This window comes from Xenopus tropicalis, chromosome 4, assembly GCF_000004195.4.
Source record: "Xenopus tropicalis strain Nigerian chromosome 4, UCB_Xtro_10.0, whole genome shotgun sequence".
Taxonomy (NCBI): domain Eukaryota; kingdom Metazoa; phylum Chordata; class Amphibia; order Anura; family Pipidae; genus Xenopus; species Xenopus tropicalis.
In genome coordinates, this window is record NC_030680.2 from 7,109,965 (window position 1) to 7,126,180 (window position 16,216).

Below are 16,216 nucleotides of genomic sequence, written 5' to 3' on the forward strand. Positions count from 1 at the left end.
AGTCTGCAGATACCTCACTGCTAGGGCTCTGATTGGGCTCCATTCAACATCTAGTGGGAACCTTCCCAGAAGGGCAGGGGCAGTTATAGCAGGTAGGGTTGGGCAACCCAACTGACCCCCTGTGGGATGGAACCCCGACTGTGAGCCTGATCCCCAACATCAGTGCCCAACCTCACTAATGCCCTTGTGGCTGAATGGGAGCAACTCCCCGCAACACTGTCCCAACATCTAGTGGGAACCTTCCCAGAAGGGTAGGGGCAGTTATAGCAGGTAGGGTTGGGCAACCCAACTGAACCCCTGTGGGATGGAACCCCGACTGTGAGCCTGATCCCCAACATCACTGCCCAACCTCACTAATGCCCTTGTGGCTGAATGGCAGCAACTCCCAGCAACACTGTCCCAACATCTAGTGGGAACCTTCCCAGAAGGGCAGGGGCAGTTATAGCAGGTAGGGTTGGGCAACCCAACTGACCCCCTGTGGGATGGAACCCCGACTGTGAGCCTGATCCCCAACATCACTGCCCAACCTCACTAATGCCCTTGTGGCTGAATAGAAGCAACTCCCAGCAACACTGTCCCAACATCTAGTGGGAACCTTCCCAGAAGGGTAGGGGCAGTTATAGCAGGTAGGGGAGGGGCAACCCAACTGAACCCCTGTGGGATGGAACCCCGACTGTGAGCCTGATCCCCAACATCACTGCCCAACCTCACTAATGCTCTTGTGGCTGAATGGAAGCAACACCACATATTGGATTTGTGCCTGTTCTCCAGACTAGCTTCTTCCTATCTCCTGAACTCAACCCCAAAAGGCCTAGCTGCCCTGAGCGGTGCAACTTCACTTCAAGTGTTTGCGGTCAGATAAGAATGTGGTGCTGGAACCCTCCCTTAGTTGTCATTATAATTGCAGATCACAAACCCAGCGCTACACCGACCAGCTCCAACAACAGTGGAACAAATCCCTGGCTACCATCCCATCAAATACCCTGGCTCTGCTTTAGGAACTCAGTGGGCGAGCGTCAGTTTACAGGGTTTTCTATAAAAATCAGAGCCTCTGAAGCACAATCTGACTTCTTTCCCAGGGATTGTTATTTTTATAGCTGGAATACATGGTGTGAAAGCTACACATGTGAAACCATTACACATCGGGAGTTTTTTCCTTTGCGGTCAACAAAGCTACTACACTTCCTAAAGTTCCATCAACCAGAGAAGCGCAAAACACAGTTCAAATACTAAACACAACTCCAGCTCCAGTTGTTAAATCTCTTATAGGGTTGTCCTTGTTACTACGAACAGCAGCAGAACCCCCACCGGGGGCAGATGTTCTATCTCAGATCCTCGACTTACGTTCATAAGGTGAGTGATGGCGTCAGGCTGTACTTTGTGGACATCATCGTAACACGGCCAAACCACTTTCCTCTTCCCTTGCTGCTGAGTCTCCTCCCCTGAGTCGGCCTCGTCGGAAATGTTGAATCGGGAAGGGGTTACGACCCAGTCATAGGAAGGCCCCGAAGCCAACGTTTCCTCCATGTAATATTCCCACTTTCTCAGGGTTGAGATGTTGGCACTTGGCTTCAATGCCTGCTCGAGAAGGTGACATATTACTTAAGGACTTGAAGAACACTTTGCCGATAACCGTAAGTTTCCCCCCCAAGAGAATTCTTACCTCTAATTCTGTTGGAGCATAGAGGTAATTGAAGAAAACGGTTTTTTTCTTGTGTATCCTCTCGATGTACTCCCAGATACAAACGCCTCTCCTTGAGTGTTTATCACCTTTGTCCTCAAACAGAGTACCTGGGATAAGTGGACAGCGAGGCAATGGTTAGTCAGTATGGTTGCCATGTTAATAGTGAGGAGGTCTGTGAGAAGGGACTGGGAAGGCAGCTAATGGTTCCTTGGTGGGGGGTAAGGGGAACAATGACATTTGTGGCAATTCCATGCATCCTACTTTGTGGAACACATTGGGGAAAGATCTTTCCTGTTTCTGCATAATAATCTCCCCCATGCACAGAGCCAGGTTCTACAGAATGAGATGGGAAGAACCTGACTTCACAGAGCCCAACTGAACCCCTGTGGGATGGAACCCCGACTGTGAGCCTGATCCCCAACATCACTGCCCAACCTCACTAATGCCCTTGTGGCTGAATGGGAGCAACTCCCAGCAACACTGTCCCAACATCTAGTGGGAACCTTCCCAGAAGGGTAGGGGCAGTTATAGCAGGTAGGGTTGGGCAACCCAACTGAACCCCTGTGGGATGGAACCCCGACTGTGAGCCTGATCCCCAACATCAGTGCCCAACCTCACTAATACCCTTGTGGCTGAATGGGAGCAACTCCCAGCAACACTGTCCCAACATCTAGTGGGAACCTTCCCAGAAGGGTAGGGGCAGTTATAGCAGCAAAGAGAGGCACAACTTTATATTAACCCCGTTAATTCTGTCATAGGATGTTGGACAAGCAGATGGCCATATAATTTATACACCCACAACAAATGGAACATTTTCTAAAATGGAACATTTTCTAATTGGACCAGTGTGGTTAGTGGAGTACCGCAGGGGTCAGTCCTTGGGCCTTTGCTTTTTAACTTGTTTATCAATGACCTGGAGGTGGGCATAGACAGTACTGTTTCTATTTTTGCTGATGACACTAAATTGTGCAAAACTATAAGTTCCATGCAGGATGCTGCCGCTTTGCAGAGCGATTTGACAAAATTAGATAACTGGGCAGCAAACTGGAAAATGAGGTTCAATGTTGATAAGTGCAAAGTTATGCACTTTGGTAGAAATAATATAAACGCAAACTATCTACTGAATGGTAGTGTGTTGGGGGTTTCCTTAATGGAGAAGGATCTAGGGGTTTTTGTTGATAACAAGTTGTCTAATGCCAGGCAGTGTCATTCTGTGGCTACTAAAGCAAATAAAGTGCTGTCTTGATGAGAACATAATTTTGCCCCTTTATAGGTCCCTGGTAAGGCCTCACCTTGAGTATGCAGTGCAGTTTTGGGCTCCAGTCCTTAAGAAGGATATTAATGAGCTGGAGAGAGTGCAGAGACGTGCAACTAAACTGGTTAAGGGGATGGAAGGGTTAAACTATGAGGTGAGACTGTCAGGGTTGGGGTTGTTTTCTCTGGAAAAGAGGCGCTTGCGAGGGGACATGATTACTCTGTACAAGTACATTAGAGGGGATTATAGGCAGTTGGGGGTGTTCTTTTTTCCCATAAAAACAATCAACGCACCAGAGGTCACCCCTTTAGATTAGAGGAAAGGAGCTTCCATTTGAAGCAGCGTAGGTGGTTTTTCACGGTGAGGGCAGTGAGGTTGGGGAATGCCCTTCCTAGTGATGCTGTAATGGCAGATTCTGTTAATGCCTATAAGAGGGGCCTGGATGAGTTCTTGAACAATCAGAATACCCAAGGCTATTGTGATACTAATACCTACAGTTAGTACTAGTGGTTGTATTTATAGTTTATGTATGTGAGTGTATAGATTGGTAGGTGTGGGTTGTGTGTGCTGGGTTTACTTGGATGGGTTGAACTTGATGGACACTGGTCTTTTTTCAACCCTATGTAACTATGTAACTATGTAACCAACTATGACATATAATTATGACTACTGATGTAAGCCAGTGTTTTGCTTATATTTAATTGCAGATCATTCATACACTGCTAGATGATAATTGGTAGGATTTATTTTCCTAGCGCACTCGAATTCCATGCCATTATCATGTAAAGACAGAAAAGTTTCTTGGAACTTCTAGGATCCCACACAAAGCATCAGCACTCTGTGTTTACTTAATCTCAAGTCAATCATTGCTCATGAATTTATTTTCTGGAACTGTACACTGGGTTCCCTCAGACTATCAATCACCCCAGTGCATGCTCCTCATAGCTTTGGAGTTCATCAAACTTGACTTTTTCAAAACATGACTTGTAATTATGCCGAGAGCATAACGATGGCCTTAATGATACAACCAGCTGCCGAGGAACGCCGTCACATACCGTGCTCCAGCCTCTCGTAGTCCGAGTCCAGCAGGAAGGTCTTGAAGCGGTTGGAGACGTGATGGTATGCCAGGAACTTCAGATAGTATCGGTTGAACTCAAACTCCGTCGGGTACTGATTGTGTATCTAGAACGAGAAAAAGAAGTGGGAGATTCCGACGTGAGCGCTGGAGATGCTCTTCTGGTCAGACGTGATGACATGATATAATGTCGAGTCACAGTCAACAAGACTCTATCACAGAATGAATGCAAGACGGCAGCCAAGGGTTATAGGGTCTGTATATATATGAACACACTTCTGGCTGCTCATTATGGGGTCAGCCAAACGATAAATGCTTGGAACAAGGCTGGCTAATGAGTCTGGTCATGATTGTCAAGGCAACAGCCATGGAAGCCTAGTTCCTAGGCAAAGTTGGCATTCAGGGACAAGTGTTTGGATATCCTTGGTTTTTCTGAGAAGAAGCTGGTAGCCATAAATGCCTTGGGGCATAGATAGTCTGGACAAAACCCATTTTACGGTGAACTGCTTCTTTAAATGGTGATTGACAAGGGTGGAGCCGGTTCATCACACAAGACCCTATCACGTTATCTGCCCTTTACACTCTCGGCGGAAGGCTTTTGGGTACATTATACCAAGAAAAGGTACATATATTAGGGGGATTACATCATGAATCGTGCCCCAGATGTTTGTCTCTTAAAAACCACATAGTTTGGAGCTAATAATTCAGCTGACACCTGGGAAATTTGGCATAAACAAGTTTTTATAAGCAGTTTTATTCTAGAAATAACTCCTTCTGTGTTTCCCTTAACAGCGGAAGGAACACGGGCACTGGTTTTGCCCTCGGAGGGGTGGGGGGGGGGGGTGTAAGCATTAAAGGGATTAATAAATTGGACACAATGTTTTTGTTTCGCTCAGGGCTGTTACTGAAGAAAGAAAAAAGTCCCGACTAATTTTTCCAATAGCCGGAATGTTGAGGGATTAAAATCGAATCAGTTGCAAAGCCCTCGGCTTGCTGGGAATTACATTAGGTTTATGATGATTTCTACAGTAGGGACTTCGCCCACAATTATCGTTAGGCTACACGGCTATGATCTCCGGCAAACAAGTTTGGTCATACTGTATAGTAGGGCTTCTAGAGAACCAGAGCAGGTATCTCACAAGATGGACGCCAGGATCAGTTCTGCTTCTGTATCCGGCTCATTCCCTGTGGACCATGGACACTGGGACAGTCACTGAGGTGCTCACCTGATGGACACAATCCAAAAACTGCAGAAAAATGGGTACAAATCCGGTGCCTTGGCTGCTGGGCGACAGGTTACTGCGCTGGCTGAACTTATGGCCGAACGACAACCATTCCTTCTCAATCAACATGCGGAAACCGTCGAGGGTCCTGTAGAAAGGATCTCCCAGGATTTGTACCAGAGACACAACCTGTAGCAGATAAGCATGTTCCTCTATAAAAAATGACTGACTTATGCCCCACCATAGTTACTCTTAGGCATGCTTTTGTTGCAGTTGGCAAGAAGGATTTAGGCAGAGGGATGGGCATTTTTCTGGATATGGTCCAATCTGGTTGGCTGAACTTCTCTTGCCTCTTTGAGAAATGTGGGGAATAGGGCAGGAAGAGATAGTAGGATACTGGGACAAAAGGGATAGTGGGTAATATCAATAGGCTGGAAAAAAGGTGGTAAATGGACAGGGGAAGATGGGAGGATAGTTAGAGAGAAGGGACTATAGATAATATCACTAAGGTGGAACAAAGGTGGTATATGGGCAGGGAGAAATGGGGAGGATAGTGGGTAGTTGGGAGGACAGTGAGAGAGAAGGGACTATAGGTCATATCACTGAGGCGGAAGAAAGGTGGCATATTGGCAGGGAGAAAGTGGAGGACAGTGTCGGACTGGCCCACCAGGATACCAGGAAAACTCCCAGTGGGCCCACCTGCTCCTGATCATTTGGCCTACTTCATGGTCATTCACTATTTCTGAATGGGAAATGGATGGAAGAATAGATGCTAGCATGGAAATAAAAGAGACTAGGAGAATAAAGGTTGGGTGAGGAAAGGAGGAAAAATAGTTTGGAGAGTGGGCCTATGGTCTAAGGTTTTCTGGTGGGCCCCTGGGGTCCCAGTCCGACACTGTGGGAGGATAGTGGGTAGTATCACTAAACTGGAGTGGTGATGGGGATAGAAGGAAATACTGGAGTAGAGGAAAGTATCTAGGCAGGGTAAGATTAATATAGAGAGGAACAAAAAGGATTATGGGTAATATCACTAGGTATCTTGGGGACAACAAGTGGCTTGGGAAAAGTTTGCCCAGGTCAAGTCACCCACAGATGTTTTTTTTCCCAACAACCGACCAGCCAATGCTACCTACTGTTTGTTGCTATGGGTTACTAGACCAGCAGCAAACCTGGTACATTATAACAGAAGGGATGAAGCTACAACAATATTGTGTTTAGTGGTTACCTGGGTAGTGATATCCCATCCATCCTCTAAGCAAATCAGTACGGAGGAGCCACTTTCCATGAGCTCTGATACGATGACGGACAGCTGGATTATCCTGTGAATCTGCAGGGAAAGTATCACATTCCTTCGTATTAAATGAGAACTAGCAAGGCAAGGGGAAGTTAAACCAGGCCCAAATGGGCTCCTTAACCCACCACCCCCAAAAGAGAGGAAAACAAAGTCAGGGCATTTCTCTGTTTTACTTGCCCCTGATATATGTATAACTCTACATGTTATTAGGGCAATTACCTGCAGGAACCATTCCGATTCTCCCAAAGCCTTCAGGAACGTGGATTCAGAGTCTGTAGGGATGCTACTGGGGACACAAGCTCGCATCAGCTTTTTAAAGCTCGCCTTCACTTGTCGGAGGTCCCCGAACTCCACTGGTACAAACTCGCAGTTCAGAGCAAAGTCAAACTTAAACCCCTGCAGAAAGGGAATCAAGTGGTCATCGAAGGTTTGCACAGTTATAAATTAGAAGGGATCATGGGAAAGCAGATCAATGCAAGTTACTAGTCAACATGTAGTGCCAAGTCATCCAATCACTGGGCAGAAGAGTAATAATATTTAAATTATATGCAACAAAAATAATCTCAAAAATATCATACTCATGTTGGCTAGATTAAAAGCCATGGTCAGGCAGTTGGATTACCCTCCCTTAACAACCATATATTTATGTACAGATACTATGAGATCAGTGTTTATGGACCTTCCCATCGTTCCATGGACATTTCTATCTTCCCATTGTTCCATGGACCGTCCCATCCTTTAATGGACCTTCCTACCTTTCTATGGACCTACCCATTGTTCCATGGACCTTCCTATCTTCCCATGGACCTTCCTATCTTCCCATGGACCTTCCTATCTTCCCATAGACCTTCCCATCGTTCCATGGACCTTCCTATCTTCCCATGGACCTTCCCATCCTTCAATGGACCTTCCTACCTTTCTATGGACCTACCCATCATTCCATGGACCTTCCTATCTTCCCATGGACCTTTCCATCCTTCAATGGACCTTCCCACCTTTCTATGGACCTTCCCACCTTTCTATGGACCTTCCCATCCTTCAACGGACCTTCCTATCTTCCCATGGCCCTTCCCATCCTTCAATGGATGGTTCCTCCTCACTTTCTCTACCCTTAAGGCCATCAGATGTTGATTCAGATAATATCCAGGGTGGGGAAGGTATGATTTCAAGATGATAACAATGTCAACGTTACAGTTACCTTTGTAAAAAAGAAGATCAGGTAGCGTAAGATCCATGCAATACTCATATCTTTAGAGGATATTAATGTTGGTTTAGTCCATTCGTCCTAAGGGAACTCAACGTTTTCTTGAGTCAACATTTGCAAATTCTCGTTTCGTTGATGATCCTGTAACTGCCCTTTGGAACAGTAGTTACCACATCGTGGTTGCACTTGGTATAACCGGGTTATAATGTAATTCTTCATGATCTAGCAGGGCAAAGGCGAGCCAGGTGTTCACCTAATATCTCTTTAATGTCTTATCGGCAGCCAAATACCAATTTCCTCAATTCCAAAGCTCTGTTCTGGGCTCTCCCCTCGTTTTCTCCACTTTAAATTCTTTTAGCTCTCAATGTTAACCCGGCTGGTGTAGAAACGGTCTCCTAAAGCCACAGCCTATATAAGACCCGTGGTGGGAGGGGGAAGACCAGATATTCCACAACCCCAAGAAGTGGATATTAGAACAGAATTGTTATGGCTGTGAGAGCCACAGAAAGCTGTTGGGTTGTCCCAATATCCTGCAAAGCTAATAATAACCAGCTCAAGGTCTCCTGGGCCTTAACAAGCCAAACAGCAGAATTCCAGTAAGTCCCCAAAGCCTGAGAATGCTTTAAACCAGGTGTTTCTGGAACCATTACGCTTATTCGCGGTCAACTCTGCTCTCTTCAAACAAAATATGAACATAGTCCAAGTCAATATCACTCCATTTATAAAGGACTTAGGCATTTGAGGTGCTTCTCGCGGCCACCGGACCTGCTTAGTCTCTCTCTGCGTCCTACTGATCCCTCAGAAGCTCAGTTCTGCTGACGATACGAGTTGTTTGGAAACGCGCAGGGACGCGCCCTCTTTTCTCATTGGAGGGATACAGCGAGACAGGGAGATCAAGCGAGCAACTAAGGACACAGGACAAAAATCTTTTTCCTTAATAGCAGCGTCAGGAGTTGGAATGAAGCCTAAAGTGGTTCAGATGGATTTATTTATATTAAATAACAAAAACAAATCTCATAGGCATTCCTGCAGGCTTTGTACTATGGACAGGTGACCCAGACAGATAGGCTAAAGGGTATATTCATCTAATAACAGCTTTCTGTATAAGGTAATGGCAGGAATCTTTTCTCTCCAGGTGTGTTATTCCCTTTAGCTACATTGTTCCAAGATCCATAGCCGAAGGGGCGGAGAATAAAAATAAAAATGGACAGATGGGCAGATATATATCAGAAAATTTTGATTTTTCTGTCTGAAGGTTTTGTAGTCCAGTGGGCCAATGACTGATCAGGGTGATTTCATCCAGTGTATGCGTGTTTGGTGACCTCGTCAAACAAGAGGATCTTGCCGTGCATGACCAGCCCTAAGAACAGGACAGGGATCCCCAAATGTTTTCACTCGTGAGACACACGCAAATGTAAAAAGTGTTGGTGAGCCACACAAGCAAGAAAAAAGTTATTTGGGGTGCCAAATAAGGACTATGATGGGCCCTGTGTGGCCTGCTGTAGACTTTGCTTGGAGTTAAAAGGTGTCTGAAGGTTCTGTAGGCCCCTCCAGTGGGCCAATGACTGGATCAGGGTGATTTCATCCCGTAGGTGGCCAATACAGGCCCAGATCTGCATGTTTGGTGACCTCGTCAAACAAGAGGATCTTGCAGTGCATGACCAGCTTAAGAATAGGACAATCCATAGCAGGGATCCCCAAACTTTTTCACTCATGATGATGTAGATGGAAAAAGTGTTGGTGATACAAAGAACCCAAAGCCACTATTAGGGTAAACGGAATCCTATCCCCCACAATCTCACTCACCCGAGGCACCCGCCAGGGATGCCCCCTTTCCCCACTCCTTTTCGCACTCGCCATCGAACCCATGGCAATTGCGATCAGGCACTCCCAGCAAGTCAAAGGCCTCGTATATAAAACAATTGAAGAAAAAATCTCACTATACGCGGATGACACACTATTATACCTTGCTGACCCCCACAACTCATTCACATCAGCGATCCAAATAATCAAACGCTTTGGCAGATTCTCTGGGCTACAAATTAACTGGGAAAAATCCATAATTTTCCCCTTGGATGGACAAGCACCACAAATGACAGAACCAGAATGTACCCTCAAAATCGCAAATTCCTTTAAATATCTAGGTATACATATTAATAAAGACCCAAGCCTTTTCTTACAAGATAACCTCCATCCACTCCATAACCGATTTAAAGACACCCTTAAATTCTGGACAAAACTACCTTTAACACTAATTGGAAGAATCAATATATGTAAAATGATTTTTCTCCCAAAGTATCTATACATCTTCAGCAACACTCCCACCCACATACCCAAGAAAGCCCTACAAGACATTGACCGGACACAATCCGAATTCATCTGGGGAAACAAAACCCCTACCCTTTCCAGAGCAACACTTAGCGCCCCCATAGACCAACTAGGTCTAACATCCCCCAACTACGAACTATATTACTTAGCTTCCCAATCCTTCCACGTGGCCAACTGGAAAACATTTGATACCGAAAACCCAGCATCACTATTAGAAGCCCTTTACTTCACCTCCATTGAAAGTCTACACAACGCCCTCTATAGAACCCGAAAAGACATTAGCCCTTTACCGCCTGTCCTGGATGCCACAAAAAGAGCGTGGGACAGCATGACACATCTCACCAATGCAGCAGGGCTACTATCCCCTGATGCACCAATATGGGGCAACACCAACCTTAAACACTTTGCAACTTTCCCAGAAGCAGAAACCTGGGCCAAACTGGGACTCAAACGTATAGACCACTTGTATACAAACAGAGACCTAAACACCTTACTCTAATTACGCCAAACTATCTCCCGACCCGACCTGTCAGAATTCAGATATGTCCAAATTTCACACCTTTGCTTAGCCCAATTCTCAACACCACCGCCACAAATACAACACACTGATCTGGAAGAATTAATAACCCAACCAACTAGACGAAAACTCCTTTCCAGCACATACAAACACCTGGTATCCAAAAGGTATGACCCACGGCCCAGAGTAAAATACAAATGGGAATCAAGCGGTATTCGCCTAGACCCAGATGACTGGGACGAAATCATTGATAACCTATACCAACCCCTAGTGAGTGTTAGGGACAAGCTCATACAATTCAAAATTATTCACCAAACGTACTTTACACCCTATAAATTGTACACCATTGGAAGACTTGCCTCTCCCACTTGTTTGAGATGCAAGGCCCCCTCCGCTAACTTCTTCCACCTGATATGGGACTGCCCTGATACGCAGAAATTCTGGAGACAAATTGTACACTTTATGGCTACAGAATTGTCACTCCCTCAAGTCTATAACCCAACTACATGCCTACTAGGCTTACTTGACTCCCTGGTGCCCAGAACATATACTAGATGCCTCATGAGACTGCTTTTCTTCTATGCCAAAAAGACCATAGCCATGCACTGGATGGGCGCAACCCCACCAACACTAGCCAAGTGGATTGCCTTGATTAACTCGCAGCTACAGTTGTACAAACTCATCTACTTGGCCAGAGGCTGCATAAACAAGTTCGAAGGCGTCTGGTCCCCATGGCTCGAATCCACAGCAACAACCGCGGAATGAAGAAAGTGACCGTCCAGCTCGCTTCCCCTCCCCTCTTCCCTATCTCTTTCTAACCTTTCCAGTTAAAAAACAAAATCAATAAAAAATACTTTAAAAAAAAAAAAAAAGTGTTGGTGAGCCACACAAGCAAGAAAAAAGTTATTTGGGGGTACCAAATAAGGACTATGATGGGCCCTATGTGGACTTTTGTAGACTCGGCTTGGAGTTAAAAGGTATCTGAAGGTTCTCTAGGCCCCTCCAGTGCGCCAACAACTGAATCAGGGTGATTTCATCCAGTGTACGGGTGGCCAAAACAGGTCCAGATCTGCATGTTTGGTGACCTTGTCAAACAAGAGGATCTTGCAGTGCATGACCAGCTTAAGAATAGGACGTTCTATAACAGGGATCCACAAACTTTTTCACTCAAGAAACACATGCAGATGTAAAAAGTGTTGGTGAGCCACACAAGCAAGAAAAAAGTTCTTTGGGGTGCCAAATAAGGACTATGATGGGCCCTATGTTTTTGATTTTTCTGTGTGAAGGTTCTGTAGGCCCCTCCAGTGGGCCAACGACTGGATCAGGGTGATTTCATCCCGTAGGTGGCCAATACAGGCCCAAATCTGCATGTTTGGTGACCTCGTCAAACAAGAGGATCTTGCCGTGCATGACCTGATTAAGAACAGGATCTTCTATAGTAGGGAACCCCCAAACTTTTTCACTCGTAAGACACACGCAGATGTAAAAAGTGTTGGTGAGCCACACAAGCAAGAATAAAGTTCTCTGGGGGTGCCAAATAAGGACTATGATGGGCCCTGTGTGGCCTGTTGTAGACTCTGCTTGGAGTTAGAAGGTGTCTGTGTTTCCAAAACTTGCCTCCAAAACAGAAATGGGCACCTATTTTGCAAAGGGGGTGGTGGGCAACGTGTTACTCTTGAGCTACTGTTTGGGGATCACTGTTCCATAGCATACTCAAGGTATCTTGAGTAACGGTGAACCACCCCCTGAACATGCACTGAATCCATGATTTTTGGATTGTGTACCTTCTGATACCATAATTTGCACGTTCTGAACCATAGTTTGCACGTTCAAATGATGGAAAATTCAAAGAATTTCATCAGTTGTTAACTAAAAACCATTGCAATCAGTTGTGCGGAGCTTTGAAGTCATCTATGTCTTTTAGACCGAATGTTGACCTGAACCCAGGACTTGGTCGATCCCTCATACAGGTACGGCTTAATGGACTTTAAAAAGATCATCACACGGTGGGGGAGACAATCCAGGCCTCGTTGTTCCAAAACAGAAAGGGAAAACACAGCGCGTGGTTAAGGTGTTTGCAAGAGAAGGTTGAGGCGAGTTTAGAAGTCAGTTCATTAGTTGATATGGAATATATTTAATAACCCGGCTGAGAGCTCCTGGACCATATCATGAACCCAAGGAAGATGTGGGATTCCAACAGGTCTGACGTCTGACTCTTGCTCTCCCCGTATCATTCGTATTGGGCAAATCTAAACTGTTGTCAGGCAATAAGCTCTGAATGTGCTCAGTCACGCCGTAAGGAATGAGCCCAACGCCTCCGGGCCTAGCGATTGTATCCTTGTGTACCGGCAAATATAAACTCGGATAAAACAAATGGGCAGAGAGTCGGGAGCGAAGCGCCGGGGGTGACAACATAAACTAAACAGTGTATATCAGCAGGACGGCCGCCATGAAAATTCCCATGAAGCCGTCAGGGTGCCTGTTTCTCAGCACGGAGCGGTGCAAAGGCGTCGGGGCAACCTCGGGGTCACCGGGGCTGAATGCCACTGATAGCACGTGAGCGAATGGAATTAATCTGCCATGATACAGTAAGTAAACAGGGGCCCAACCTGGGAGCAGAGGTTCCACGGCTCGGGGTGAGAATGCTGCAGCCGATAAGGGACCGGAGGATGGATCGCATTCCTTTGGCACGCCAGATAGCGCCCAGACAAATAACCTTGCAGAAAGGAGCTTTTTTTTCCTGGAGAAACCGCTGCTGCTGTTCTTGGAATGGCGCCAAACGAGCGAGATACGGGACCGATGTCCTGGAAGCAGAAATCTGTGCGGGTCGTGGGATTATCGCGCTTGTGTTTATAAATTCTGCCTGAATATTTAAGTGTCGCTTCGAGTATCTGGCCATTAGCTATAAACAAGGAGGCATCAGCGGAATTCTGAAACTGCACTGCTACAGTGATAATGGGATTTATGTAATAAAGTTAAACTGATAGGGATCATTCATAGTTTTATGGTATCTCTCTGTACAGGCTATGGGCAAACTTAGGGGGCTGTTCCTGCTGAATTGTGCTTAGTACAGGGGAATTCCTATGTGCCATAGTTTTATGGTATCTCTCTGTACAGGCTATGGGCAAACTTAGGGGGCTGTTCCTGCTGAATTGTGCTTAGTACAGGGGAATCCCTATGTGCCATAGTTTTATGGTATCTCTCTGTACAGGCTATGGGCAAACTTAGGGGGCTGTTCCTGCTGAATTGTGCTTAGTACAGGGGAATTCCTATGTGCCATAGTTTTATGGTATCTCTCTGTACAGGCTATGGGCAAACTTAGGGGGCTGTTCCTGCTGAATTGTGCTTAGTACAGGGGAATCCCTATGCTGCCATAGTTTTACGGTATCTCTCTGTACAGGCTACGGGCAAACTTAGGGGGCTGTTCCTGCTGAATTGTGCTTAGTACAGGGGAATCTCTATGCGCCATAGTTTTATGGTATCTCTCTGTACAGGCTATGAGCAAACTTAGGGGGCTGTTCCTGCTGAATTGTGCTCAGTACAGGGGAATCCCTATGTGCCACAGTTTTATGGTATCTCTCTGTACAGGCTATGAGCAAACTTAGGGGGCTGTCACTTTGTCACTGCCATTTATTTACATCCCCAATTCATTGGTCATGTTGCCTGTCCATCTCTAAGTACCAATAATAAGTATACTGTAACAAAAATACATGTTTTTTCTTGCTTTTAAAAGCTTTTCAGTAGCGGGTCCCTATGATTATGACCCCCCCCCCCCCCTGCCCAGACACTCACTTGGTACATTCCCTGCACAAACAGCAAGTTTGTTGCACGTGAAAGGTTAAGAGAGTAAAACTGCCAGACTGAGAAGAGATTAATATGGCTACTTTGAAGCCGTATTAATAGCCAGTGCCCACAACTATTAGGGTTATTAAATACGTAATAGAGACGAACAAAACAACCTTGGTCCAACTATTGTGCAAAGTGCCCAAGTTCTGGTCCGTGATACGTTTCAAAGACTGAAAGGCTCAGCAGAAAATCAAGGAAATACTTTCCCTAATGATCCCGCTCCCAGCAATTATTCTCATTTTCTACAACTGTAGATTTCTGAGAACAGAGAAAAGTCAACAGTATTTTGGGTCCAGTTGCATTTCTCTGCGTTCTGAGGGGCCCGTGTTTATTAGGATAAAGCTGCAGCGCACATTCACATATGATATTGAGCAACATTATATGGAGGCAAGGAGTCCGGGTCTCATTTTGGAGGGGTTTGTATTTAAGAATAAAGGCAGAAGCTGCCATATTGACTTACAAAGTAAAGTATAAGGGTATAACTCACTAGAAATTCAGAGCATAAGAAAAAATAAAAGACCGCCTTACCCTTAACTGGGATTTCTCGCCGAATATGTAGAGGGCAGCTTGGCGCTTGAGTAGCTGGCTTTGCAGGGCAGAATGGTCAGTGTAGGGAGTCGGGGGGTCCTTGCCCACGAGCCGGGCACCAACGTCAATAAGAGGCGTCTGGGTGGTGATTAAGCGATTGCTCGAGCGTAGACTTGCCCATACACCTTGGGTACAAAGGGAAGAATGGTTAGGGTTGGACAAAGATGGCTGGAGAGATGTAAGAAACTTACCTTTATGCTGAGGTCTACTAAAGTTGGGCTTAGCTGGCCCTACTTAGGCTGATATTGGCCGCCAACTAGTCCCTACTCATCACCTTCAGGACAGTACATAGAGCAAAATTGAGGGGTTTAGACAGATATTGATTGGGAAGATCCCATGGGGGCATCTAAACCCCTCATTGTGTCTCTATGTATTGTCCATCACAATTTTGATGAGTGTTATTATTGGGCCAAACGTATGGTCCTACTCTGACAGGTCTGCATAGGTTTCCCATAAGATCTTATCTTTGAATCTGTGGTCAAATGGTCAATTGGGTGGCAAATCAGGCAAAGATCCATTAGTTTGATGCCTTTGCCAAAAAGAAGAAAATCTATTCATGTGGAGACAATGCCATGGTGGCCAATAAAGAACAGTGGAAAACACTATAGGGTTTTGGAAACCTGTAAACAGTCTATGAAATAGGAAACTGTAAGTAAAGAGAGTGAAATGAGTCGCTAAATGGAACAGCAAGGCAAGATGGCGACAGTAAAGGAAAATAAAACTTTATCTCGGAGTGGCCCTCTGGTGGTTCTTGAAGCACAGCTAACAACATTGACTTGAAGGCCTTCAGGGTAGGATGAAAGATTCAGTTCAACAACAGCCAAAGGGCTAGAGGCCACTACTAAAGGGGGACTGTACATATTCTGGAAGCCGCTATACTTGGTGAGAGCCCAAGAACAAGGCAGAAGGACAACCCAGCTGTGTAGAGAACCAGAGGAGACCTGTCCCTAAACCAGAGAAGAACTGGAGCTGTTTGAAGAGCAGCATGAAAACCTTATGGAACTTGTTCAGTCCCTGGAAACAAGAGACAAAGTCAATTTTTATGGGCAGCGATATTGGCAGGGAGAAGAGCGGCTACCCGCCAAACATTGCTCGTGTCATTGCTTCCATTGAAAAGGTGACGTCAGTGCAAAGATCATTAGCGACGGAATCTAGTGGGTCATCCAAAAAAACAAAGCTTAGAGCTGGCAACGTATGGGGTT

At 45.7% G+C, this 16,216-nt stretch overlaps 1 protein-coding gene across 5 annotated transcripts in view; it reads right to left on the bottom strand.

Moving 5' to 3' along the window:
* sbf2 (SET binding factor 2) overlaps window positions 1–16,216 on the bottom strand; it is a 196,919-nt gene that overhangs the window by 10,152 nt on the left and 170,551 nt on the right. For 4 of the 5 annotated variants that reach the window (XM_031899700.1, XM_031899699.1, XM_031899697.1 and 1 more), the window contains 7 exons: window positions 14,955–15,139; window positions 6,751–6,927; window positions 6,463–6,564; window positions 5,241–5,426; window positions 3,995–4,121; window positions 1,664–1,791; window positions 1,345–1,578 (listed from right to left, as the gene is read on the bottom strand). In XM_031899700.1, coding sequence (XP_031755560.1) covers window positions 1,345–1,578; window positions 1,664–1,791; window positions 3,995–4,121; window positions 5,241–5,426; window positions 6,463–6,564; window positions 6,751–6,927; window positions 14,955–15,139 — 1,139 coding nt within the window. 5 annotated transcript variants of the gene reach the window in all.